At 40.1% G+C, this 27,011-nt stretch overlaps 1 protein-coding gene and 1 long non-coding RNA gene across 2 annotated transcripts in view; one reads left to right on the top strand and one right to left on the bottom strand.

The window, feature by feature from the left end:
- Positions 1-27,011, bottom strand: part of ZMAT4 (zinc finger matrin-type 4) — a 390,826-nt gene that overhangs the window by 104,731 nt on the left and 259,084 nt on the right. The window contains exon 5 of the mRNA XM_006141679.3: positions 22,986-23,213. Coding sequence (XP_006141741.1) covers positions 22,986-23,213 — 228 coding nt within the window. The remainder of the gene's footprint in view (positions 1-22,985; positions 23,214-27,011) is intronic.
- LOC114004530 (uncharacterized) lies at positions 20,103-22,964 on the top strand. Its single transcript, XR_003546665.1, has 3 exons — positions 20,103-20,190; positions 21,366-21,486; positions 22,868-22,964. It is a non-coding gene; the product is annotated as an uncharacterized LOC114004530 (long non-coding RNA).

The raw sequence follows: 27,011 nt of genomic DNA, 5'->3' as shown, positions 1-27,011 counted from the left end.
AAAAAATTATAATAAAAAATAAACTATTAAAAAAAAAGAGAGAGAAGAGGATAGAGAAAGATAGCAAGTGAACAATAGAGAGGCAGGATGTTAGTGAGAAACAGATATAGTTTATTATCTGTTGATGATGACATGTAGAGTATTCTCAACTGGACTGGTCTGGAAAGTATTTCATGATGGGTGAAGTCTTTTAACAAGCAAAATGAGAAATAGTGATTGACTGTTTTAAAAAATTATAATAATAATAATAATTATTGGGAAATGCATGGAAAGACATTGAATGGGAGAGATTGATGTCTCTGTATTGACTGACATGCATGGCATTCCCTTTTGAAAAAGCAATGGAAGTCAATGTAAAGTTATATGTAATCCAATGTAATATAAAGAAGATTATGATGATAATAAAAAAAAATTGCTTTCGAGCACCCTTATTCATGAAATAGAGCATATACAGTTATAGGTCTGCAGTTACATAGAGCAATACATGTGTGTAACATATAAGTAATGCAACAAGAATATAGCAGGGGAATGCTACAGAGAGAGCACTCCTTTTGCCACTAGAATCATAATCTCCTTATTGTGAATTATTTACACCATGAGAGAAAAGAATGTTCTCCATGATAAGTTCACACCAAGAAGTGTCAGCACAGTAAACCAATAACATGTGGGTCCTCATTGACTTAGTTGGCTTTTGAATTTAATTTATTCAGAAAATGAATTAAATGAATTTAAGTCATTCCGCCTTTTAATGAAAGTGTTATAATGAACTAAAGACTACAGTGATTAGATTCGGAGCTTCCATTTTTACTACTTGTTTTCTGTTCATCCCAACTATTTTTGTTGTTGTTGTTGTTTATTGCTATGTTCTTCCTTTCATGCTTTCTTTTATTTAAGCAAAATTTTTTAGAATATCATCTTATCCATTATCTTTTTAGTTATATAACTATTTTTGGTGGTCTCTCTAGGGCTTATTATACACATGCTTTAACTGTTCATTCTTAGAATGCCGTATCGCTTCACATAAAGTATACAAACCTTATGTTCTCATTTTTTGCTATAGCTGTCAAGTTTATTTAATCATTTTTATAGCTAGTTGATTATATAGTAATAATATAATTGATCTTAACCAATTTAAAAGAATAAGTATTTTTAGCACAGTTTACTTACATCTGTCAATTTCATTTAACTTGTCTAGAGGCAAAGAAGTATATTTTATAATGATAATATAGTCAAGCCATAAATAAGATATAATAATTATTAACATATGTGCACTTAACAAAAGACACATTCTTACCAAATGCTCAATTATGACAGATTATACACTTGGTCATAAAACTTATCTCAGTAAGTTTAAAAGGATCATGTAGCACATTCTCCAACCATAATGGGATGAAACTGGACATCAAAAACAGAAGTAATTTGACAAATCCAAAAATATGTGGAAAGTAAATTACATAGTCTTAAGTAATTGATAAGTCAAAGAAGAAATCAAAAGAGATAACAGAAATATTGATGTAAATGAAAATAAAAACACAATATATCAAAACATATGGAATGCAATAAAAAATAAAATTCATAGGTACAGATACATATATTAATAGACATAAGAAAGATCTCAAGTAAATCACCTAAATTTCCACGTTAAGAAACTAGAAAAAGATAGCCCAGCATAGTGGTAAAGTCAGTAGCTTACTAAACTGCAGGGCTGGAAGCCACGTGACCAACCTGAGGTTGAGACCCCTGGCCAGCTAACCTGAAACACGCCCAGCAGGTACATGCGTGCCTGAATCCTGACAGGCTGGAGGGCTGGGGAAATACGACTGCAGCACAAGACCCTGATGAAAGTGCTTCCTGCTCTCCTGCCTGCACATACACACATTGTTTTGAATAAAAGAAATACAACTGAAAAAAAAAGATAAATCAGGAATAAAAGAGCAAAATATACCCAAAGTAGAAGAAAAACATGAAAAAATAAATGAAATAAAGAGTAGAGAAAAACAAAGTCAACAAAACCAAAACTTGTTTCTTTGAAAAAACGTAGTAAATTGATAAATCTTTAACTAAATTACCCATAAAAAAAGAGAGAGATTACTAAAATGGAATGAAAGAGGATATTACTGATGACCTTGCAGAAATGGAAAGACTATAAGGGATACACATTGTACACATTTTGTACAGTGCTATGAACATGAAAAGTCCAGGACGGGCACGTCCACAGAGGGAAAATGGAGCCAGCAGTGGCACGGGCTGTGCTGAGGTGGGACCAGGAGTGACACAGGGCTTTTACCGCAGTGACGAACTTCTCTAAAACCGACTGTGCTCAGAAGTGGACAACCTCGTGACTATACTAGAAACTACTGAGCTGCATACTTTAAAATGGTAAATTTTATAGTGTGTGAATTACATCTCATTTTTTTTTAACAAAGACACATAAAGAATCATATTTTAAAGAAACTTCTAAAAAGAAAAGACTGATATGTTAATACACATATTTATCATTCCTGGAGATTTTCACTCTTTCTTAAAGACAGAGTTTTCATCTGGTATTTTTCTACAAACTAAAGAATTTCTTTTAGTAGCTTTTTTTTTAAGGTTTTAGCCATGGAGCAGATGCACTCCTGGAGAGAAACAGAGAGACAAGGAGAGGGAAAGTGAGAAATCACCCTGCAGTGTGGATGACCATGCTGCAATCCCTCCTTCTTCTCCATTCTCCTCTTGGGATATTGGACATGCATGCACACACAGCCAGTGTGAACTTCAAACCACCGGTCTGGGATTCAAACTGTGGTCAGTCTTATAGGAATCTAGCGCCTTAATCACTAGACCACCTGCTGGCCTCCCCTTTAGCATTTTTTTTTTTTGTTAAAATGCATTTATTTATATCTTCCATGAGAGAGCTAGCCACACGCATCCTCAAAAGGGTCCCTGTCCCAAATTACCTCAGCTGGACCAGGCCAGACCACAGACAAGTGTGTGTGCAATCACTGTGCACAGGAAGGCCCTTGGGATGCAAACCCGGGACCCTCCCAAGTGGGTGCAACATTGCAAACCATTGCTGTGCCACTGGTTAACCCTTCAGGAGCTCTGGTAGCACAGGTCAGCAGGCAAAAGATTATCCAACGTTGTGTACTTGAAAATATCTTTATTACGCCTCTAGTCTTGAAGAATATGTTTACTCATTGATAGGTCTGTTTGTCTTCCTTTACTTTGAAAACTTCCACTCACTTCTGGATTTAATTTCTTGTTTTACTGAGAAATGAGATATAAATCTAATGGTGGGTACACACAATGCAATATGTAATTTTCTTCTGGCTGCTTTCAAAATGTTTTCTTTCTCTTTGGTCTTCAACAGATTAACTGTAATGTGATGATTTAAGTTTGGTTTTCTTTGTGCATATTCTACTTAGGGTTCATGAGCTTTTTGAACACATAAATCTGTTTCATTTAGGATAGATTTTGACATTGTTCATACTGCTGTGTTCTAATTTTTTAATATTTTTCTCTATGTTCTTGAGATTAAGCAATTTCTATTGATCTAATACTTTCAAGTTCACTGACTTTCTTTTGCCAAATCCAATTCATGTAATAAACCCAGCCAATGTTTTTTCGGGTTTTTTTTTTTAAGTTTATTTAGTTACTTGTGCCATGAGTGCCCTACATGTACAGAGGAGACCTTAGGATGAGAACTCAGGACCTTCCCATGTGTTCTCAGCATCATGGAGAGTTGTGATATTGCTAGCCCATGGATTTTCTATTTTAAGTACTTTATATTTTAGATCTAAAATTTCCATTTGGCTCTTTTTGTTTCTATTGCTCATTAATTTTCTATTTATTAGTTCGTTATGAGTGCTTTCCTTTATATTCTTGAGCATAACTACAATAGCTACTTTTAAATCCTTGTATCCCATTAGCTGAATCATCTCAGTATTAGTTTTCCATTGATCACTTTTCTCTTGAGTACAGATCACATGTTTCTGTCTCTTCATTTGTGTGTAAATCAATTTAAACCTGCCTCTGGGTACTATGATAAGCTCTAGCATATTTTACATTCTTTCAGAGTAGCATTACTATTTGTTTTTCTTTTTTTGGAGAGGTTTTTGCTATAGGGCTCGTGCGCTTGCCAGAAAGACAGAGAGAGAAAGCGAGAAATCACTCCCCAGGGAGGATGGCCACGCCACAATCCCTTCTCCTCCATTCTCCTCTTGGGATCTTGGGCATGCACGCTCATGCACCCGGCATGAGTTTAAGCCGCCAGGTCCAGAGCTTAAACCGCGGTCGACTACGTGGGAGTCCAGCAACATAGCCATTACGCTAACTGCTGGTCCCCAGAGTAGTATTACTATTTTTTAAGACACTGTCTCACTATCAGGACCCTCGTGACTCAGGTTCCCAGACAGGACAAGAGGCGTGTACCACTGCACCCATCTTCTGTCTGTTGGTTGGTTTGTAGAGAGTGTCTTAATATGTTATCGAGAATGGGGTCTTCCTGCCTCAGTCTCCCTGAATTGCTGAGATAACAGGTACACACCACCAACCCAGGATCCAAACCCGGGCCTCCCGGGTGGTCCAAGTCTACAAAGCACACTGTCTTTGTCGGTGCATCAGTGTGGCTAGGCACAGAGTATCAATTTTTAAGGCAGGTATCAAGCTAAACTGAACTCAAACTCCAAAGTCTGTCTCTCTCTTCTGCGTGTGGGGAAGGGGCAGCAGCTGATATTGCTGCTCAACACCTTCAGTCTTAGCCGGCTCTGAGGAGTCGGCCCTGGTGTTTATTTAGAGGTCAGAGACAGCAGCTGCTGGGTCACATACACTGAATGGAGAGCTTCCTTCCTGTGGCTTTCTTGTTTCTTAAACTTTCCCTTCTCTTTCCAGTGCTACGGTCTCTCAGAACCCTTTCCTCGGGTTCTCTAAGCCTGTTAGGCTAGCTCTTTACCTGAGTTTCGGCCAGGCAGTTCAGTGGGGTCAGCCCCGAGGAAAGAAGCCATACAAACTGGGAAACTCCCTCGAGGTTGTTTCCTTCTTCCAAGTGTTCACTTTCCTGTTGGCTTCTTTGTGTTTGATCACCCTTCACTGGTTTTTATATTTTCCCAGAGTTCATGCATATATCATCAGCAGGAGCAGTGATGGTATTATCACAGGAGTTACTGCACTATTAGTAGAAATGATTCCTCATGATTAGATTGTAACGATGGTAATTCTGTTCTCATAGTAATCGCTTTTGGAAAAAATGAGTGGGAATTAGGAATAACATATATAACCGTCATATGTGGGTATGTGTGAGACCACTGATTCCCTTGAAGGAATTTTACTTGTAAAAATTAGAAACTTATAGGTGGGCACTTAAAACTGAGGAAAGGTTATGGGACAGAAAAGAAATGAAGGCTGGCATAAAAGGATTGAGTAAGTGTGATCCTTGGAGATGGAGGGCAAGTTCTAGGTACGAGGGGAATAAGCTGAAATGCCTCAAAATTCCTTGTGTGTTGGATGGCTTCAGGCTGCAAGTGAACATACAATTTGTCCAGGCTCAAAGAAAAGAGTAATGAAAAGTTTTTCACTATGACTGTATACAGGTCCTCGTCTTTAAATTACCCCTGGACTGCAGAAGTCTATGGATAATAAAAAGACTAGGGAGAGGACAAAATAAAACTCCTTCTTCTGGGCTCAAGTAATCATTAATTATGTGTCAGATAATCATTAAAACTGGGCTTGAGAGACCATCAGGTGGCATGGTGGTTAAGATGCTGAACTCCCTCCCACATGTCCAACTGCAGTTCAAGTTTCGGACCCAGTGGTTTAAAAATCACACCAGGCACGTGTGCATGCATATCTAAAATCCCAAGAGGAAAATAGAGAAGAGATTGTGGCATGGCCAACTGCCCTGGGGGAGTGATTTCTCATTTTCATTCTCTTTGTCCCTGTCTGTCTGTCTGTCTCTCTCTCTCTCTTCAGTGAGGATATGTGCCCTATGACAAAAAGATCTTCAACAAACAAACTGGGCTTAAACAATCTAAAGTTTAGAAATCCCATTTTGTAAGTGCAACTGACTACAATGCAAGCACAACACTCACAATAATTCATTCTTCTGTGATTCAGACTAACCTGGATGGAGGCTGGATGATGACAATACTAGAAAAGATACAGTGGATCAGCTCTTTCAACACCTCCATGTACACAAATGAAACTGAAGCCCAGAGAAGTGAAGTAATGCATCAAGATCTTACAGCTACTGAGTAACAGATGGGATTCAAAACCAGAGTCTGCGGCTCAGAGCCATCTACAAGGAACAGTCCTAGCTCACCAGCACTCTGAGGACCAGAGCTTCCGACAAGAGAGGATTTATACTAAGCAATACATACCTTTTTTTCACATGTAACTGCAAAAATAAAAATATTTCAAAAAGTCAAGGCCCTTCTTTACAAAGCAGCAGTGTTTGATAATTCATTTCGAATCCTTTGCTGTTTGCCAGCTGGTACACCTGGGCCCGCACTGCCCTGGTCCACCAGCTATTTCAGTAAATGTACCATCATTTGTCAGGCTTTGAGAAAACAGACTGCAAATTCAAGTTATTGCATATTCCCATTCATGATTTGGGTCTAAGAACTCACTTAACTAATGTGGGCATCATGCCTTCCAAATGAGAGGTCTGTCTCAGTAAATAACGTGTCCATCAGCAGCACACCACAGTCTCCATGTTTCTAAAGAGATCTTTAGTCATACTGCTGTTTTTTGGGTTTTGTTTTCTATAGTCTGCTCTAGAGTAGGGGTGCTTGCCAGAGAGAGGGAAAGTGAGAAATCACCCTGTGGAGGAATAGCCATATGGCATTCCCTTCTCCTCTATTCTCCTACCAAGATTTTGGGCACATGTGCAATGTCTCTCATATGATTTTCAAACCACTGGGTCCGGGACTCAAACTATAATGTTGGTCATGTGGGACCCAGCTGTCTTAGCTTCTATACCACCTGCTGGCCTCTGGCTATGCATTTTAAAGTTAAAGTAGCTTTTATAGGATTTATTTTTTTTTCTTCTTACAGTAAAATAATGCAAATCATTTGAGGATTTTAAAAGGTATCCTTTAAATAATGCCAAGTGTTTGCATTACATGTTTACAAGTTTCCCGCGGGCAAGACCTATGCCTTTTTCATTGTTGCATACCCAAATAAGTATTGGTTAAGTCACTAATGGATTAACAAAGAGAGAGGATTTATACTAAGCAATACATACCTTTTTTTCACATGTAACTGCAAAAATAAAAATATTTCAAAAAGTCAAGGCCCTTCTTTACAAAGCAGCAGTGTTTGATAATTCATTTCGAAGCCTTTGCTGTTTGCCAGCTGGTACACCTGGGCCCGCACTGCCCTGGTCCACCAGCTATTTCAGTAAATGTACCATCATTTGTCAGGCTTTGAGAAAACAGACTGCAAATTCAAGTTATTGCATATTCCCATTCATGATTTGGGTCTAAGAACTCACTTAACTAATGTGGGCATCATGCCTTCCAAATGAGAGGTCTGTCTCAGTAAATAACGTGTCCATCAGCAGCACACCACAGTCTCCATGTTTCTAAAGAGATCTTTAGTCATACTGCTGTTTTTTGGGTTTTGTTTTCTATAGTCTGCTCTAGAGTAGGGGTGCTTGCCAGAGAGAGGGAAAGTGAGAAATCACCCTGTGGAGGAATAGCCATATGGCATTCCCTTCTCCTCTATTCTCCTACCAAGATTTTGGGCACATGTGCAATGTCTCTCATATGATTTTCAAACCACTGGGTCCGGGACTCAAACTATAATGTTGGTCATGTGGGACCCAGCTGTCTTAGCTTCTATACCACCTGCTGGCCTCTGGCTATGCATTTTAAAGTTAAAGTAGCTTTTATAGGATTTATTTTTTTTTCTTCTTACAGTAAAATAATGCAAATCATTTGAGGATTTTAAAAGGTATCCTTTAAATAATGCCAAGTGTTTGCATTACATGTTTACAAGTTTCCCGCGGGCAAGACCTATGCCTTTTTCACTGTTGCATACCCAAATAAGTATTGGTTAAGTCACTAATGGATTAACAAAGAGATCTTTCTTTTGAGTGAGTCTATTATAGCAAAGTACCAAGGGGACTAAATTTCTCCATTTTCAGGTAGTGGCTTGGGTCCTGGGCATGTCGCCATGTACAGGTTCCAGACACCATTTATCACAATGCCTGCTGCTTCCTCCTCGCAGCCTCAACTATAAAATCCCCATTTCCTTGGAGAAATGCCCACAGGGGACGATAACTTCCTAGAGCAGAATCTGTCAGGGCATCAGAAAATTCATGACGTATTTTTCTATGCAAACATGTGTTACAACTTTCCCAATGACCCCAAATTTGAAAAATAGACTAAAAAGTATAAAAGAAGTGGCTATTTCCCCTTTTCCCCACACTTCTATGCATTACACATACACACATATACATATGTGTGTGTGTATATATAATATATACACATATACATATTATATATAATATACACATATGCATAATATATAATTTATATATATACACATATATGTATATATATGTGTATATGTGTGTGAGTGTATGTGTGTGTGTGTGTGTGTGTGTGTGTATATATATCTATATAGATATATATATACACCAGAGATCTTCTTTAGGTAAAAAATATTCTCATAATATTTTATTTGCCATAGAAACCACAATACTGGAGATTTCTCAAAGAAAAGGAGAATGTCTTCCTTTGTATACCATAACAATGTCATCTAACATTCCAGGGTTTCTCAAAATGCCTATCACAGATTAAGTGCTCATTAACTTAGTCCAAATAAGATAATGACTACATCAATGAGTATGTTCTACTTTGAGTAAATCTGACATTTGTTTTATATACCTTAATCCCAGTTCAGTCATCCTTAGAGAATCCCATCTACTGCCAAAAATTAGGTCTATCTGTAGCAGCTTTAAGAGATAAGACACTTAAGACTATTCTTTTCCATGAAGTTATAATTTTAGAAATAAAGAGAATAGTTTCCCCTTGTCGAAGGATACGTGTCTCCTGATTTTGCCTTTTTTCCCACAAACATCCCTTACTTTGTCAAATGAATGCATGCCACTAACAAAGCTCACAGCTATTTAAGAGCCAGCATAATAGATGGATCTTCCTAGAACCTTATGAAAACACTGTGCTGAGCTCCTGTAAAATAGCATTCTCATTCCTGAGCTTAAGCCAAACAAGAAAGACCTTCAGTCAATATCAATGAAGGGCCTTCGAGCACTGAGGGGAGAGAACTGGGACTGCTCAGCAGCTTCACATGACCATCAGCTTCCTCTGTGTAGCCGAAACCGGCAACTGAAAGACAGCACTGTGACTATGGGCTTGGGTGGGTGAGGGGTTTTTTAGTTTATTTACTTATCTCTTCCATACAGAGTAGAGAAAAAGAGAAGGGACAACACCCCCACAGTGTCAGTGCCACCTGCCACCCCTCGATAATGGGCATATGCAAGCCTGACAGGCTCAGGGAGGTTTCTGGACTTGAACCTTCCCATGTGGGGCTACTGGCCAAGTGTCATCTCTTACCTCTGCACCACCATCCAGCCCTGGGTGGGTTTGTTTCATTATTCCTTTGGCCCTGCTTTTGGTCAACATCTCACCATGGAGAACAGTTTCCATAAATCCCATTTAGGGTTGTTGGCAATGCAGTAGCCAAGTGTGAGATCAGAAATCCAGGTAGCTTTCTAATTTCCTGAGCAATGAATTTACCCATTGATACGCAAATGGAGGCATGGTGCCAAAATGATTCCATTTGAAAAGCCAAGCTCATTGTTTCTAGAACCTCCTCGTTGATGATGAAGAGTTAACCAAGTCTCTTCAGACGGCATTCCATTTATTAGCTTCATTAATAACAATAATAGGCAAAAACCTGTCCCAGCTGAAGAACAAATTGCCCTACAGGATGTAAATAGACTACGGTGAATGTTCATCAACTACATTTCTTGTTGGATTTGAGATTGAACAGAAATCTAAGTTATTACTCATATTACTCATTAAATTTATATTTTTCCTATTAGTGTTCCCAAGGCCTTGCCAAGGTGTCTTTGAGAGTTCTAACGCTCTGGCTCATTTTCAGTTTGCCGAGGGGAGAGCATGCTGAAGGTTTTCCAGAGCACCATGGTACACCACCCACACACACATACGCTACTCAGAGCCCTCCAACTGCTCGCCAGGCTTTTGCATCCATTCCATCCAGTTTCCTGGGTTTCAGAAGCTCCCCACTCCAACCCATCTCATGCGCTACTGCAGAATAATCCTCCCAAAGCACAGATGAGCCAGTCGGCTCCCTACTCATAAAATGTCAGGGGCTACCAAGGAAAGTTCGGCTTGGCCTGACATGCAAGGTTATTTGTAATTTGGCTCAAACCTGTCTACTCAGCCTTATCTCTGCTGCACACCTAAGTGAGGCTCCCGCCTGACCTGACTGCTAATTACGCTCCCACTTTCCCCAGCTCGCTAAGCCTTTAGAGAGTCATGCTGGTCTCCTGGCTCTCAGGAACCTTGTCACCAACTTCTACATGTCCCCACGCCAACTCTCAGCTAGAAGTATGTTTTTCTCTATTCCTATTCCCAAAGCATTGTGGCTGGATGGCTCTGAAACCATTTTTTAAAATGTTATATATTTATTTCAGTAAAGGTATTATGTTCTCCTTCCCCCATCCCTTAGACTATAAACCCTTTGAGATTAGAGGATGAGTCGTAGACATTTCAATATTCGCTATAACCTCCCCTAAGGTGCCTCTCACATCATAGGTACTTAGTATGAATGAATGAACCAACAAATGAACGAATGGATGGAAATCATCTCTTCTATAGCACATTCTTTTTTACTTCATTCCCAGCCCAATAATATGGTAGGAATGCGAGCCATTTAAACCGTTGAATTGTCTAGCCCAAAATGTGGGCTCTGAAGGCAGAGTGAGTCTACAAGCAACAGCTGAGGTGTCAAAACACATTAAAAATAATAATGTAAAAATAACCAGGTGTAATCTAAGCTGAGTATTTTCTTCTGGCACCTCTTCTCCTACTATCCAATTTAGAATTGTGTTCTATAATTACCGTATCTGTGTAAAGGTCTTATTTTCTGCTGATTCTTAACTAGATGAAATACATAAAGCTTTCAGAGGTTGAAAATATTAGTGTAAGAAAGGAACCAATGCTTTAATTGATTAAATGTAATAAAAAGACACTTTAATTGAGACATCATTTTTTGGTTTTTTTGGGTACATGCCCTCACCAGAGAAACAGAGACAGAAAGACAGAAAGTGAAACCACACCCCCTGGGGGTGGGGGGATAGCCAAGCCACAGTCCTTTCTCCTCCATTCTCCTCTTGGAATTTTGGGCATGCACACACACATGCCTGGCAGGAATTTTAAGCCACCGGGTTCGAGACTCAAACTGTGGTTGACTTTGTGGGAGTCTGACAATGGAACCATTACACTATCGGCTGTTCCTGAGGCAGTAATTTATTTTCTGTCAAATATTCAGCACAGAGCTGGGAAATGTGCAATCATCCACTTAAGAACCAGAATTCCTTTTTTAAATTATTATTTAATTTTATTTATCATTTTTACTACTTTTTAATTTGCTACAGGGCATGTACGCTTGTCAGGGACATACTGAAAGAGAGAGAAAGTAAGAAAGCAAGCCACCAGGTCCAGGACTCAAACCACAGTTGATCCTGTGGGAGTCCAGCACTATAACTACCAAGCCACCTGCTGGCCCAAGACACAGAATTCTGACTACACCATAGGAATCAGAGAATGTGAAATGAAGTCTTTTATGGGCCAGGACTTCTATCCACAATATACTGTTTTGGATCCTATGAAAGATATAAATAAGAAAATGGCAGGGCCCTACCCTCAAAATACCAGGGACAAAACCAAGATTGGGTTGAAAGTAGCCGGACTGATGATACCAAATGCCCAGTGCTAGAATTCATGCTTCAGAAGAGGACGTTAAAGACCTGGTGATGTGGCATGGCAAGTCAAGAGGAAAACACAGACAGGCCCTGTCCCTACATGGAAGGGACAACTGTCTACGGCTCTGGAGAAAGAACTTGTTCCCCACATCTGATTGAATTCATGGCCTACCTTTTCTCATTTTTCCTTTGTATTTATATACCCACTGCTACTGATTTCTTCAGTTCAGGCTGGTGTAATTTCTCACTGAGAATTATGCTTAACATAACAGCCTTCCAGCAAACCTCCCTGCCTCCAGTCTCATTCCTTTCTAATCCAGCCTCCATGTTGCTGTCTATGGAGGCCTATTTCAAAAATACAAATATCAACCTGTGATTTCCCTGCAACAAATCCTCAGCTCCCTCCCTGTGGCCCCTAGGGTTAAGCAGAAGAATTCTACTCCCTGCACGACCTGACTCATGTCTCCAGCCATGTCCTCCACGATTCCAAGCACAGTGGCCGAAAGCCCCTGCCATACCTCAGGGCTCCTAGAAGGCCACACTTCCTCCTGCTCCTAGGTCTGTGCCTTTGTGTCTGCCCTGGCCTCTGCCTGCAAGTCCAGCCTGCTCAGCTGCTTGGCCTCAATAGCTGCTGGTTGCCCTTCAAAGCTCATTTGACCCCCTGTGAATCCTAAGGACTGGGAGTCTCACTTCCCCATCCCTTTACATCTCCAGCCTTGAGCAGTCTGGCTTTGACTCACCGTTAGATAAAGCTAAAGCAGAGATTAGGTTCCTCCATTCTGAAACGAAGACTTCAATGCGGTACTTGTCACATCCATGTTTCCTGTGGATAAACTGCTTCTGAATGTACCTAATGTGTTCCCTCTTAACTCTCCGGTTGTCCTGCAAGAGCCAGCAGGCTGTTCCAGAACTTGTATTTTTCCTCAACTCAGCAATGGTCAAGGAATTTTTGTTCTCCCATGCTTCAGTACTGAAGGAACTCCAGAGTTTTGCTTCCGTTCTTCCAACTATGAACGAGGCTGAATCTCTTAGTAGAATCATGGTACACCAAAAATCTTTGGGGGCAGGGCAGCAGGTGGCGCAGTGGTTATGTTGCTAGATTCCCACATGGTTGACCATGCTCTGAGTCCCAGACCCAGTGGCTTACAAATCACACTGGGCACATGTGCATGCATGTTCAAGATCCCAGAAGAATGGAGGAGAAGAAACTGTGGCATGGCCCTTCCCTGGGAGATGATTTCTCACTTTCCCTCTCACTGTCTCTGTCTCTTTCTCTCTCTCTAGCAAGCACACATGCCCTATGGTGAAAACCTCTTTAAAAAACAAATTAATAATCTACTAGGGATTGGTAAATGCGACCTTCAATAGAAGAAGTGTGTCAAGGTTGTATTCACAAGAATGATGAAGACAAAATCCACTCTTTTTTTTCCTTTCTTTTTTGGAGAGGTTTTTGCTATAGGGCGTGTGCGCTCACCAGACAGACAGAGGCAGACAGAGAGACAGAAAGCGAGAAATCACCCCCCAGGGGGGATAGCCATGCTGCAATCCCTTCTCCTCCATTCTCCTCTCAGGATCTTGGGAACACATGCACACGCGCCTGGCGTGAGTTTAAGCCACCGGGTCTGGGACACGAATCATGGTTGACTACATGGGAGTCCAGTGACATAGCCATTACACTAACTGCTGGTCCCAAGACAAAATCCACTCTTGGGTAGAAAGGGCACAGATGACCCAGCATAGAAATGAACCTGTCCCTCACATAGAGAAAATGTGCAATATCTGGATTTGCACACAGGAGATGCAAACACACACACTTGGAACAAAATCAAAACTTACAATGACTTATTGGGACCTCTGCTATCCATGTCACCCCATTTCCACTCCCTCATTAGGTGCAGGCCCACCACCTGCTGCCAGCTCTTGGGTGAGCCAGGCTTTTCCCATACAGGGCGCCACACACTTGCTAGCATCACAGCTTCGGGGGCGGGGGGGTGGGCAGGTGCTTCCTGTCTGCATCCCTCCTCCCCTCAGGTTGCAGTTCAAATCTCACCTTCTCTGAAAAGCTGCTGCTAACCATCCTATTTAAAGGAGCCTACCTCCCAGCTCATTAGCTATAATATCACTCTATTGCTTTAGCACTTATCACAAGCTAAAAATGTTTGTTTCCTGCCTCCTTCCCAAATAGGAACCTTCTCCTCTCATTCACTGGAGCAGCTTCTGCACTTTGTTCCTGGCACACAGGAGTTCAGCAAGTGAGTGAATGAATGGCAGATGAAAAAATGAGTGTGTCAGAACGAAACAAAGCAGTAACACAAAACAAGCTTTGGGTGTCTACAAACATGACTCCGGGTCACCTGGCAGAATCTCTGCCTCCTTCATCTCACATGGCGATAGGAAGCCCATGGTCAAGTTCCTAACTCCAAATAATTTGATCCCCAAGCCTTTGAACTCCCTCAAGGATATTGGGGCTGCAAGGTGCAAAAGAACCTGGCTGCTAGAATAAGGAGGAATTGTTTAAAAGTCTTATATTCATGGAATGTCAGATAAAAAAATAAGCCCTTGTCTCCATGGATACCAGCCCTAACATCCATCAGGCCCAGGTCATGGGCAGAGGACCTCAGAGAAGTCGGGGGTGTTTTCTGTTGGCTTGGTTCTCATGAGAATGGACAGAAATCTCAGTTAGATTTTATTAAAAATAAATAAATAAAAAAAATGAAGCCAGCTGCAGTGTCACAGGTGGCAGGGCACTGCCTTTTGATGCTGGAGCCAGAAGGGATAGGCTGGGTTCGGGGCTTGAGTTGGTATGAATACACAGAGTGTGCCCATGGGTACACTTGTGATCTGGTGGTGGCTGAGGCTGCAGATGGATCATGGCGTGGTGTGACTGTTAGAGGTCTCGGTCTCGGTCTCCCTCCCTCCCTCCCTCCCTCCCTCCCTCCCTCCCTCCCTCCCTCCCTCCCTCCCTCCCTCCCTCCCTCCCTCCCTCCCTCCCTCCCTCCCTCCCTCCCTCCCTCCCTCCCTCCCTCCCTCCCTCCCTCCCTCCCTCCCTCCCTCCCTCCCTCCCTCCCTCCCTCCCTCCCTCCCTCCCTCCCTCCCTCCCTCCCTCCCTCCCTCCCTCCCTCCCTCCCTCCCTCCCTCCCTCCCTCCCTCCCTCCCTCCCTCCCTCCCTCCCTCCCTCCCTCCCTCCCTCCCTCCCTCCCTCCCTCCCTCCCTCCCTCCCTCCTTCCCTCTCGCTCTCTCGCTCTCCGCCCCCCCAAGAAATAAACTTTGGAGGGAAATGAAACCCTCAATTCACTGTGTTTATTGCAAACATTAATTCCACTTATGGGTGAGATGCTTTTAACTAATCCACTTGTGTGGGAACACTGTGTGTGTCACGTGCAGCCGTGTCCACCTGAATTCTGACTAATTGCACTGGCTTTTAAATGTCCCCATCTGCTACAATAGCCTTCTCTTTAAAAGGTGCAGGGCAGTTGATCATATTGTGTGATTAAGACAGCTGAATCTCACAATGCTGACTGCATGGTTCAGGGCTCAAACCCAGCAGTTTGAAAAGCAAAGCTGGGCATGTGTGCCTAAAATTCCAAAAGGAGGGAGGAGATGGAGGAGAAGGGATTGCAGCATGACCATTTCCCATGGAGGAAAGTGCTTTCTTACTTTCCTTCTCTCTCTCTGTCAAGCACTCATGCCCCTAGCAAACTTATGTATATGTATATATGGGTCAGAGGCCTACTGCCTAAGATGTGGGTGAGGGTCAGGATAAGACAAAGAGGGCACAATAAGAGGAAGCTAACCCACTCTCACCTGAAAGCTCCCAGCAGCACAAGAAGAAGTAACTCCCCCCCCCTCACTCTACGTGCTGCTTATGTTGAGGTAAGGCTGCTCCTTCTTGCTCAGGTCTACCTTGAGGCTGTGTGCACACCCTAGGAACGAGTCCCCATTCCAGCTAACACAGGCAGCAGCTGAGCATGGAATGAGCTCCATCCCTGCGGCCTCTCTAGGGTTACGTATTCTCTGCACAGAACTTCCCCCGTCAAGCCTAAGCCCCACGACCCGTACATTTGATTTCTTTGCATTTCTGTAATTATCTCTAGCTGAAATGGCATCCTGAACATGGTAGAAAGTTTAGTAAAGGTGTATATTAAATGAAAGAGTTCATCATTCAGAGTTATAGTTTGTCAATGACGAGTCACACCTCCCCCAATTAGGAGTCTTAGATCTGGCCCTAACTTGAAAAGAGCAGTCACTTCATATCTCTGGGCCTCAGAATTCCACTCTGTAAAAAGAGAGGGTATAAACCAATGATATTTAATGTTATTTCCAGCATTATTCAGCTATGATTCTTGAAAACATTATTAAATGTTCAAGTGTGTTCTTTTCCTCTGTGTCTTTAATGAGAATTATTACAGAAGAGTCTAGTTTCCCCCGAAACGATGAAATAACTGTGCATTTTCCCACCCTAAATCTTTTAAAAGTACAAATGATAAAGGTCTACAAAATGAATGTACTATCTTCAACTAATCATAATTTCATAATTTACACTGCCATTATTTCTAAGTAAGAAGCCTCCTGTCTATGTTTTAACGCTAGTGAGAAGAATTTAACTACAAAGAAAACCACCAAAAACTCGCTGGCCTTGAACTCTATGCAATTCTATAATTCAGTGCCTGCTTTCGTTTTCAACATTGAACTACGTATTCAGAAAGAGAAGACTGCTGTTTCTTTTTAATCAAAATTTAGAATTAGAAACACTGGAATTAAAAAAAAAAAAAACACTAAAGTTGAGGCAGTAACCAGGCCATGCATATTAATAACTACTTAGGTCAATACCATTTATAATCCTTTTTTAAAACTGAGTCTGCCACTTGAAACAAAGGAAGGCAAGAACAGCATGGTTCCATAGGATTTTCAATAACCAATGTGAGCAAAAAAAATACAAAAGGAACAAACTAATAGTACTATTACATTATATAAAAAATAATAGGCATAAAGCTGTAAGTCACAAGAATCAAGAAGATCAATGCACAAAAATCGTTTTCTATATATTGAGCAATAAAAATAAAATTAATTTTATTTGTATAAAATTAATTATAAAAATATAAAAATAAAATTGGGGGGAGCTGGCAGATGTCATAGGGTTACATCACTGAACTCCCACATGGCCAACCCTGATTTGAGTGCTGGACCTAATGGCTTGAAACTCATGCCGGCTGTGTGTACATGCGTACCCAAGATACCAGGAGGAGAATGAAGGAGAAGGGGTTATGGTATGGCTATCCCTCCTGGGGTGCAATTTCTCACTTTCTCATTGTCACTGTCTTTCTCTGGCAAGTACATGCACCTTTAAGTAAAGACCTCTGGAAAACAATAAATAAAAATTTTTAAATATATTATTTATATTAACATTGAACAACATAAAATTCATGGGAATAAATTTGGCAAACGATGTGCAAAATCTTTACACTCAGAACTGCAAAACATTTCTGATAGAACTTAACAAAACAAAAATAGATATAGGATATTCATGGATTGGAAGACTCAATATTTTGATGAAACGGAATAAATTGTTTCTAAATTGATCTATGGATAGAATTCAAACCCATTCAACATTTCAACATAATCTGTTCTATACAGAGATTCACAAGATTATTTTAAAATTTATACAGAGATGCAAAGAATTTCAAACAGTCAAACAATCCTGAGAAAAAAGAACGAAGTTGGAGAACTTGAGCTTCCTCATTTCAAAATGTCTTCAATGCTAAAAAAACTAATATAGTGTATAAGGGCATGAAAACAGACAAGGAGATTCATGGAAGAGAATTAACTGTTCAGAAACAGAGTCACACAATCAACCAATTTTCAGTAAAGGTAATTGGTGGAGACCATGCAGCCAACACAGGCAGAGGCTAGAGCAGGCCTCTGGCAGGTAATAAAAGACTTCAATGAGAAAAAGTAAATATTTTAACATTTCGTTGTAGTCCTCACACCATACACGAAATAAATTCTAAATACATCATAATTCTAGACACAAAGGCAAAAGCTATGAAATTTTGTGGAGAAAACATGTACGAATATATTTGATCAGGCCAGCAAGTGGCATGGAGATTAAGGCACTGGATCTCACGGTCTGAGTCTCAGATCTGGTGGTTTGAGAATCATGCCAGGCACATGCGTGTGTTTGTCCAAAATCCCCAAAGGAGAGTGGAAGAGAAAGTATTGTGGCATGGTCACAATATACATATACCTTCCCCATGGGGGGTTTATTTTTCACTTTGCCTCTCTCTCTCTCATGAGTGCATGTATCCTATAGAAAAACTTTTTTAAAAAAAGAGAGAATATCTTTTGTCATGAGCATTGTGAAAGATTTTTTTAGATACAAAATACAATTTTTTTAAAAAAGATAAATTAGACATCCATCATTTAAAAGTGTCTGCTCATCAAAAGACTTAAGAAAATGAATAGTCAAGTCACAGACTAGGAAAAAATATTCAGAATACATATATCTGACAAAGAATGTGTATACATAATACTGCTCACTAATAAAAAGGCAAACACAGGCCAACCAGGTGATGTGGTGGTTGAGGCAGCTGGATCCCACATACTCAGTAATGCAACTAGAGTGCCAGATTCAGAAGCTTGAAAAACATGCTGGGCAAGCATGCATGCATGCCCAAAATCCTGAGAGAAAAACTGGAGACGAGATTGCAGCATTACCATCCCCCTTAAGGGGTGCTTTCTCACTCTCCACCCTCCATGAGCACACATGCTTTATAGAAAATAACATTTTTTTAAAAAGGGTGCAAGCTAATTTTTTAAAAAATAATGAAAGGAATAGATAGTTCACAAAGGAAAATATACAAATGACCGACAAGGACATTAAAAGTTAGGCATTAGAAAGCTGTCAACATGAAAATGTAAATTAAATCCATAGCAGAATTCCTCCTATATCCAATTAAATAGCTTTTAAGACTGACAAAAGCAAATGTTGGTGGGAACCAGCAGTTAGCGTAATGGCTATGTCGCTGGACTCCCAGGTAGTCGACCGCAGTTTACGTCCCGGACCCGGTAGCTTAAAACTCACGCCAGGCGCGTGTGCGTGCGTGCCCAAGATCCAGAGAGGAGAATGGAGGAGAAGGGATTGCGGCGTGACCATCCCCCCTGGGGGTGATTTCTCGCTTTCTGTCTCTATGTCTCTGTCTGTCTGGCAAGCGCACGCGCCCTATAGTGAAAACCTCTCCCCCCCCCCCAAAAAAAAGCAAATGTTGGTGAATGTATGGAATTCTTTTGTATTTTGTTTTTTATTTTAGGTTTTTGCTATAGGTTGCATGCATTCGCCAGAGAGAGAGAGAAAGTGAGAAGAAACGGAGAAACCCCCCCCCCCGCCCCCGAGGGACATGGCCATACCATAATTCCTTCTCCTCCTCCATTCTCTTCTCTGGATTTTGGGCATGCATGCCTAAGTGCCTGGTGTGATTTTCAAACCGCTGTTTCAGAGATTCAAACTGTAGTCATCCACGTGGGAGTCCAGTGCTTTAACTGCCATGCCACCTGCTGCCACACACCTCTCCCTCCCCTCACCGTGCATAGGGAATTCTTATACATTGCTTTGGGAAATGCAAAGTGATAGAGCTACTTTGGATTTCAGCAGTTTTTTATTGAGTTACAAATACATGCAACTTATGACCCAGCAATTCTACTACTAAATATTTGCTACAAGAATTAAAACATATGTCAAAACACAAGATAAAAAGAAAAACTAAAAAGATTTATATGAAAATATTCAGGAAAGCTTTATTCAAAATGGCTCTAAAACAATCCAGAGCTGTCAAGAACAAAATGGGTAGACAAACTATAGAATTTTTGTTAAGAGAAAACTATTCAGGAATAAAAAATGTGTCTATTTTTGCTTCATTAGTTATAAATGGAAAAATCCCCAAGATAATATGCTATGCAAAAGAAGCTAGACATATAAAAAAATAAGTACTGCATGGCTCTTTTACAGGAAAGTTTAGACAGTCAAGCTAATCTATTGGGTTGTGGGAAAGTCATGACATATTTGTCTATGTAAAAAAACATGTCATGACTTTCCCAACAAGTCAATACGAAGAAGAAAACAAAACAAAACAAAACAAACAGAAAATCCTGGAACAGAGAAATGAAGTGAGTAAAAAAGGGCACAAGGCAATTTTCCCATGATGGAGAAGTTACTTATCTTTATCGGGGTTCATGTTATACAGGTATGTGCATTGCCAAAATTCATCGAACTACAACACTTAATAGCTTAGCATTTCACTGTACATAAAAGGTACTTCATTTTTAAAAATTGAAAGATTTGAATCACAAGTAATTTATGATCAAAATGACTCAATCATGACTCATTTAAAAATGAAAATGATTGACGTGGGAAGAATACAGGATTGAGGTCACAGGGGGGATGCTTTCTCTACGTACTTTTTTATTCAGCAATTACTGACAATACCTACTGTGTCTGCCACTATTCTCGTTGTTTTGAAAACATTAGTGAGCAAAACAGACACAGACATCAGCTTTCAAGTTGCTAACAAGTTATACGGGAGTAGGGGAAAGACAGAAAATAAGAAATAAACATAATGAATAAATAATGCAGCGTTTAAACACATGAGACATGCTAAGAGAGTCGGGAAAAATCAGTCCTCCTGCGGCCCTGCCATGCCATGCCCCAGCTGCCTGATACCACCTTTTAAAAGTTATGGATATGCCTGTATTTCCTGATTAGCATTTCTGCCTTTTAATAATTGATTAAGCTTGCATTAGAATGATTCCAGGAATAGGTGAGATGTGTGTGTCTGTGTGTGCGTGTGTGTGTGTGTGTGTACATGTTTAAAAAGGCTAGGTTTATGTAATGCTCTTTGTTGAAGATGATGAATATGGTAATAACCTTGATTTGATTATCACACACTGCATGCATGCTTGGAAAAACCATATTGCTCTCCACAAAGATGTACAATTAGATGTAAAGAAGAAGTTTTAAAATAAATTGTTGTAAAAAAGTGCTAGGTTACCATAGTTGCTTCATTTCTCAAGCTTTTGCAATATTTAGTGCTTGAATAAATAGCAGGATGTCACCTGGGGTGGGTGAAAAGGTTGGTTTCAAGGACGTTGCGTTCAATGCTAATCACAGCCCGTGTGCTCCTGAGTCACAGTCACATTGAGCGATCAACTCAAAGAGCGGCCTCTTTGTCTTCTGTATAAAAGACAAGCTGCTCAAATGTTTCAGAATTCAGACACCCAGGTCATTAAGATGTAGTTGTACATAAAAGATGCAGCACTGATAATTCAAAATAGACAAGAAGAATGTGCTCACAGAATAATTCTTCTTCGAGTCATATTACCTGGCACACAACATAAATAAAGCTCTATTTTTCTCCTTCAGTGCCCTGCCGTGAAGGAGTCACTGAGCCAGCTCGTTACCTGCCGGCAACAGCCGAGTTGTGGGTAGGCCTTCAGCTATGGAGAGACTTTCTATAATTTTTAAAAAGACATCGACTAAGAACGTAAGAAACCTCTTCTCAAAAGCAAAAGCACCAGTGACTCAAGAGCTTCAGCAATGAGACTTATCTAATAAAATGAAACATTATGCCCTCTGTTATTCCTCTATAGCTAAAAATGATAGGCAAAAGTTCAAGTGTTCTTAATGTGTGTTCTTACTTGTTTTTAGTCATTTATCTTGGGAAAAGTCAGTCTCTCGTCAGGTCTGTAGAGGTTGGCAGAGAACCCACGGTAGCACAGGGAGCTTCCATGATAACATATTCAGTGGTGGTCCACAGCTTGCTTACATACGTGCATACGCATGGCTATGCATGCATACATGACTGCTCACAGGAGATGCCTTCTTACCACTACAATGCCACTCATCTGGCCAGTTCCAACTCAAGTCTTTTCTCTGGCTAAAGTGTCCCCCAGTCAACATTCAGAAGTGACCTGTGCCTCCCTTCAGGTCATGTGTCCAGAACTGTCCCAGGTCATTTGTTATTGCAATGGTCCCACTTCAAGGTTTACAGTCAGGTTAGTGGAATGAGAACTAGAGCTCTACATGCAGGACCTGGTGTAACCCAGGCTGCATGATCAATACTGATTTGTAAATTTTATACACAGTATACAGCTCTTACAAATGACAGTTCCCTGGCCATCCCATAAAAGCATATCTGACCCATACCAGACCTGAGTTATGGACTGAAAAGTGCTCTTGGTATTATTATTTTTCAGAGAAAATGCATTTTCTCAGAAAAACACAGTATACAATTTTATTCTACTACACTGCCAACATCAAGTTGATCAAAAATATTTCAGTAATAGCAAAGCACTGACAAGGTTGTTAAGCATGAAATATTACATTAAGTCCCACTAATTGGTCTGTTTCCTGAGGAGTCCACAGGACTGACCCTGCCCTATGGTTCCCAAGTCTCCGCTCAGCCTGTTCTGTGACACCTCACGTGAACTTGGAATGCTGCATGGTTTCCAGCAGCAACCTCTCAGGTGGGGTAAGGGGAGCCAGGTATTGACTACATAAGAACACACAACCTCATTTTACTTCAATATCCTAGACGTTTCTATCAGTGGGGCTTGAGCTTGTGTCAAGTCAGTAAGTAGAGTCAGTTTTCTTTATAGTTTGGCTGAATTTATAAAAGCACAAACTTTTCAAATAAGAGGACATTATTTGGCCTCTTTAGCATCTCCACTCATACTGTTCACCTAGAAAGTATTCATGAGGGAAGGCGTTTAATGGCACCACTTAAGGAAAAAATCTGGCACACAGATGGGTGCCTTTGATCTGAAAAAAAAAAATCAACAAAATTTGGAAACAAACACTCTGAAACAAAAGAGATTATAATAATTAAGATAAATCTAGTTTTATGTTCATTTCTTTTCTTTCAGATGAACCTGACTTTTCCCTCAATAATCAAAGCAATAAGAATCAACATCCCAATTGGTGAAAACACAATCCGTTCTCTGAAAATCCATTTTGTGTAGAAGTTAGAAGCGTTGTTCTTACCTCTCAGTTCCCCCATGTCCAGGGTCGTCCCCAGTTGTTCTAATAAAGCAACTCTCGCTGCATTCTTTTTGTGTTTCTTTCCATCATAATGTTGCTGGGCCATCAGGGGATTATTGAACCAGGCTGCACAGAGCCCACAATATCTGTCGGAATCTCTTCTCTGATAGGGAGACGTTACCACCGGGGCAGGCTCCACCCGCGGGGGCTTCAGTGAGCTCAGGGGCGTAGCTGTGAAAGACAACAACCAGAGAACCAAAGGCAGTGTTAGTCCAGTTAGCCTTTCGTCAGACAGTCCCTAAGAGGAGAGTGCCTCACAAAAATATGATCTTTGCCAGACTTTATTTGAGTTGGGACACAACTGAAAATTCCCAACTTACTAAGTTCATGTTTGTATATTGTTATGCCAAACCTGATAACTCAAGAAATCATCAAATAAAGTTTTTGAAAATAAACGTTTGGAGAGAAGGAGGGACCTATTAGTCAAACTAAAACCAATACTTGAAGTAAACATTGAACAATCATTGCTTGAAAGATAAGGAGTGAAAAAATTGGATATTTGTGTGCTATCAACGGTAATAACCCATAAAGAAAGGAATTTTTTTTTGAGAAATTTTTGCTATAGTGTGTGTGCTCATTAGAGAGACAGAGAGAGACAGAGACAAAAATAGAGAAGTCACCCCCATAGTGGATATGCACACCATGATCCCTTCTCTTCTATTCTCCTCTCAAGATTTTAGGCACACATGCACACATACCCAGCATGAGTTTCAAGCTGCCAGGTCTGAGACTTGAACCATGGTTGGACATGTGAGAGTCCAGCACCTTAACCACTACACCACATGCTGACTTCAAGAAATAATTTTAAGTGATAGAATCTTTCAGTGACACGAATTATACCAATTAAGAAAAAAAAGATAATTTTATCGTAAGTTGCTTCTGTTTATTGTGATAGGTTATCTTCAAATTAGATCTGCTAAAATTAAAGTCGAAAGTACATTTCTTTTAAAAAACTAAAAGAGGGACCAGCATTTGGCATAATGGCTATATCGCTGTACTCCCATGTAGTCGACGGTAGTTCGAGTCCTGGACCCGGTGACTTAAGCTCATGCTGGGCATGTGTGTGTGTGTACCCAGGATCCCGAGAGGAGAATGGAGGAGAAGGGATTGCAGCGTGGCCATCCCCCTGAGGGGTGATTTCTCACTGGGGGCCAGAAGGTGGTATGGTGGTTAAGGGCACTGGACTCCCACATGGCCAACCGTGGTTCAAGTCCCAGACCAGACCTGGCGGTTTGCTTTCTCACTTTCTCTCTCTCTCTCTCTCTCTCTCCCCACCACCCCAGTCAAATTAAAAGTAAATAAATAAAGTTAAATAAAATAATTCTTAAAAAAAAAAAAAACTAAAAGAAAAACACTACGAAGATGTTGCTTATCTTCCACTTCTAGCCCAACACCCCGCGAAAAGCCAGAAACCATTTGAACTGTGAGGCCTTTGTAAATATCCAGTTCCAATGACAAAAGTGCAGGTTGCTTGACGAGGATCAGGGAAATGCAACTGCAGAAATAATTCAGACCAGCTTCTTCTGCACACCTCCAACACTCAGAAATAACTCCAAGAAGGTAGGAAGTAATGTATAAAACATCAGATGACCAGAAACCATCACCACCAGAGAGGCACAAGAACTATGGGAAATCAAGAAAATCTCTCTCCCCCAAGGGGAAGGAACAGCCCTTCATCCTCCACAGACAGTACAATAGAACTCATGGAAATGTCAGATAGAGATTTTAGGATATTCATGGTGATAAAGCTAACAGAGATGCAAGAGAAGAGCGACAACGAACTCCAGAAAATGCAGGAGAAAAGAGACAACGAGTTCCAGGAGGTGAGGAAGTTCTTCCACGATCTGAAAAAGGAAATACACATCATAAGAAAGAACCAGACGGAACTGATAGAGAGGAAGGCTGTAATACAAGAAATCAAAATCTCCCTTGAAAGTATTAAAAGTAGATTCGATCATGCAAAAGATCGAATCTCAGAGATAGAAGACATAACCTCTGACCTAGATTCACAAAAATGACTGAGAAAACAACCCCCCAGATGAGACTAATATACAAATAATACTAGACACCATTAGATGCACAAACATCCAGATAATCGATATCCCAGAAGGTGAAGAAACTCATCAGGGCATTGATAATCTGCTCCATGTAAGAAAACTTTCTAAACCTAGAAAGGCCTTCAAATATCCAGACCCAAAAAATACAAAGGACAAAGGACCTGACATAGAATCAATGCAAGAAGATCTTCTCCAAGGCACATCATAGCCAGTTTGACCAAAACCACAGAGACAAGATACTAAAATTGGTAAGAGAGAAACATCAAGTTACTTTCAAAGGATATCCCATCAGGTTAACATTGGACCTCTCATCAGAAACAATGCAAACGAGGAAAGAATGGTAAAGTATCTTCAAAAGTGAAAAACAATTTCAAGCAAAAATACGATATCTGGTAAGACTATCTTTCATATGGGAAGAAAAGATAAAAACATTCTCAGATAAAGAAAACTTGAAAGAATTTACCAATACCAGAGCAGTTCTTCAAGAAGTTCTGAAGGGAGTACTATACCAGGAAAACTAAAGACAGACAGAGAAATAAGAGAACAAATATGACCCAAAAAAGGCCAACTTAATGGTAGGGACATGTTCTGAAATATCAATAATAATGTTGACTGTTAACAGAAAGGTCAGACCACAGTAACACTGCAAATTCAACAAAAGAGATTACAGGAGACTGAACTGGTGAAATAGAATTCTATGACTTTTTTCTAAAACATTACTTATTTTCTTCTATGCTTTGTCTCTCAGATTTAAGGATTTTTGTTTACTTTTGAGTTGTTGAATTCAGCAATTTGTTAAAAAAAAAGAATAATTTTTTAAATTGAAACATAAACTTTTCTCCCTTCCTGACCCATTTGTAATTGTAAAATATTTGTGAGCATTCTTATTTTGTGACAATGGTTATTTGCATAAGTTCAATAATATAATAGTATCTGTTGCCTTCCATCAGAAATTTAATTCTTATGGGGCTTTGTGCAAATAACAGAACAAATTGAAATTAACCCTTTTTTTTCCAAATAGGTTAGTTTATACTTCTTTTTAGTAAAAGAGGGGATGAAGAGAGAAAAGTTTCAGAAGAAAATTACAGTACACTTGTCACTAGATTCTAGCTTTGCCCATACTTTAAGATCTTCTGTGAATCAATAAACTGTGAAAAAAACTTTAGTATGGGAGGGAGCGAGGGAGGGAAAAGGGGAAGGAAAACATGAGTAAAAGCATGCTTAATTGACAAAGATGAGAAGCTATTTGCTGATAATAATGCGTATGGTAATATCCTTGTCTTGACTGACATGCAAGGTATTTGGGTTGGAAAATGAAATGTATACTGGAAAGACATGATAAAATGTAAATAAAAAAAGAAAGAAAAGAAAAAGCAAGAACAACATCAAACAAACAAAAACGATGTTGCTTATCTAAACTGAAAAGGCATTTGTCACCATTTTGAGATTATGCAGTTCCGGCTATTCGTTTAATGGATTTAATTATGCATCATTGTTGTGAGTTTACAGTTATTCTGGTACAGGACAAAAAATTATTTTTAATGGAAATCTATAATAACTTGAAAGAGTTTACGAATGCCAAGTAACAATTTTTGCAAGCACTATTTCATACAACTTGCTTTCACCCTGACCGTGACTACATCCTGGATTATGGTCCTATTTCTCAGACAACAGACTTTAGAGATGTGAAGTAAATTGGTGAAGGTGAGAGATTTAAGTTATGGCGAAGGCAGATTTAAAACTTAATCCTTAATTTTCAAGGCCATTGTTCCTTCTAATACCCCCCCAGGGTATCTTCTCATACTTCTTAATAAGCAAAAGCTTTGTTTTTTCTAGATCCATCATCTTTGTACTGTATACAGGGTTTCATTTAATTTTTTTTTTTTTGGAGGGAGGGGTTTTCCCTTAAGGG

Source organism: Tupaia chinensis, unplaced genomic scaffold, assembly GCF_000334495.1.
Source record: "Tupaia chinensis unplaced genomic scaffold, TupChi_1.0 Scaffold000061_1, whole genome shotgun sequence".
NCBI classification, from domain to species: Eukaryota; Metazoa; Chordata; class Mammalia; order Scandentia; family Tupaiidae; genus Tupaia; species Tupaia belangeri.
Note: the sequence above shows the minus strand (reverse complement) of the source record. Positions and strands in the feature narration are given on the sequence as shown.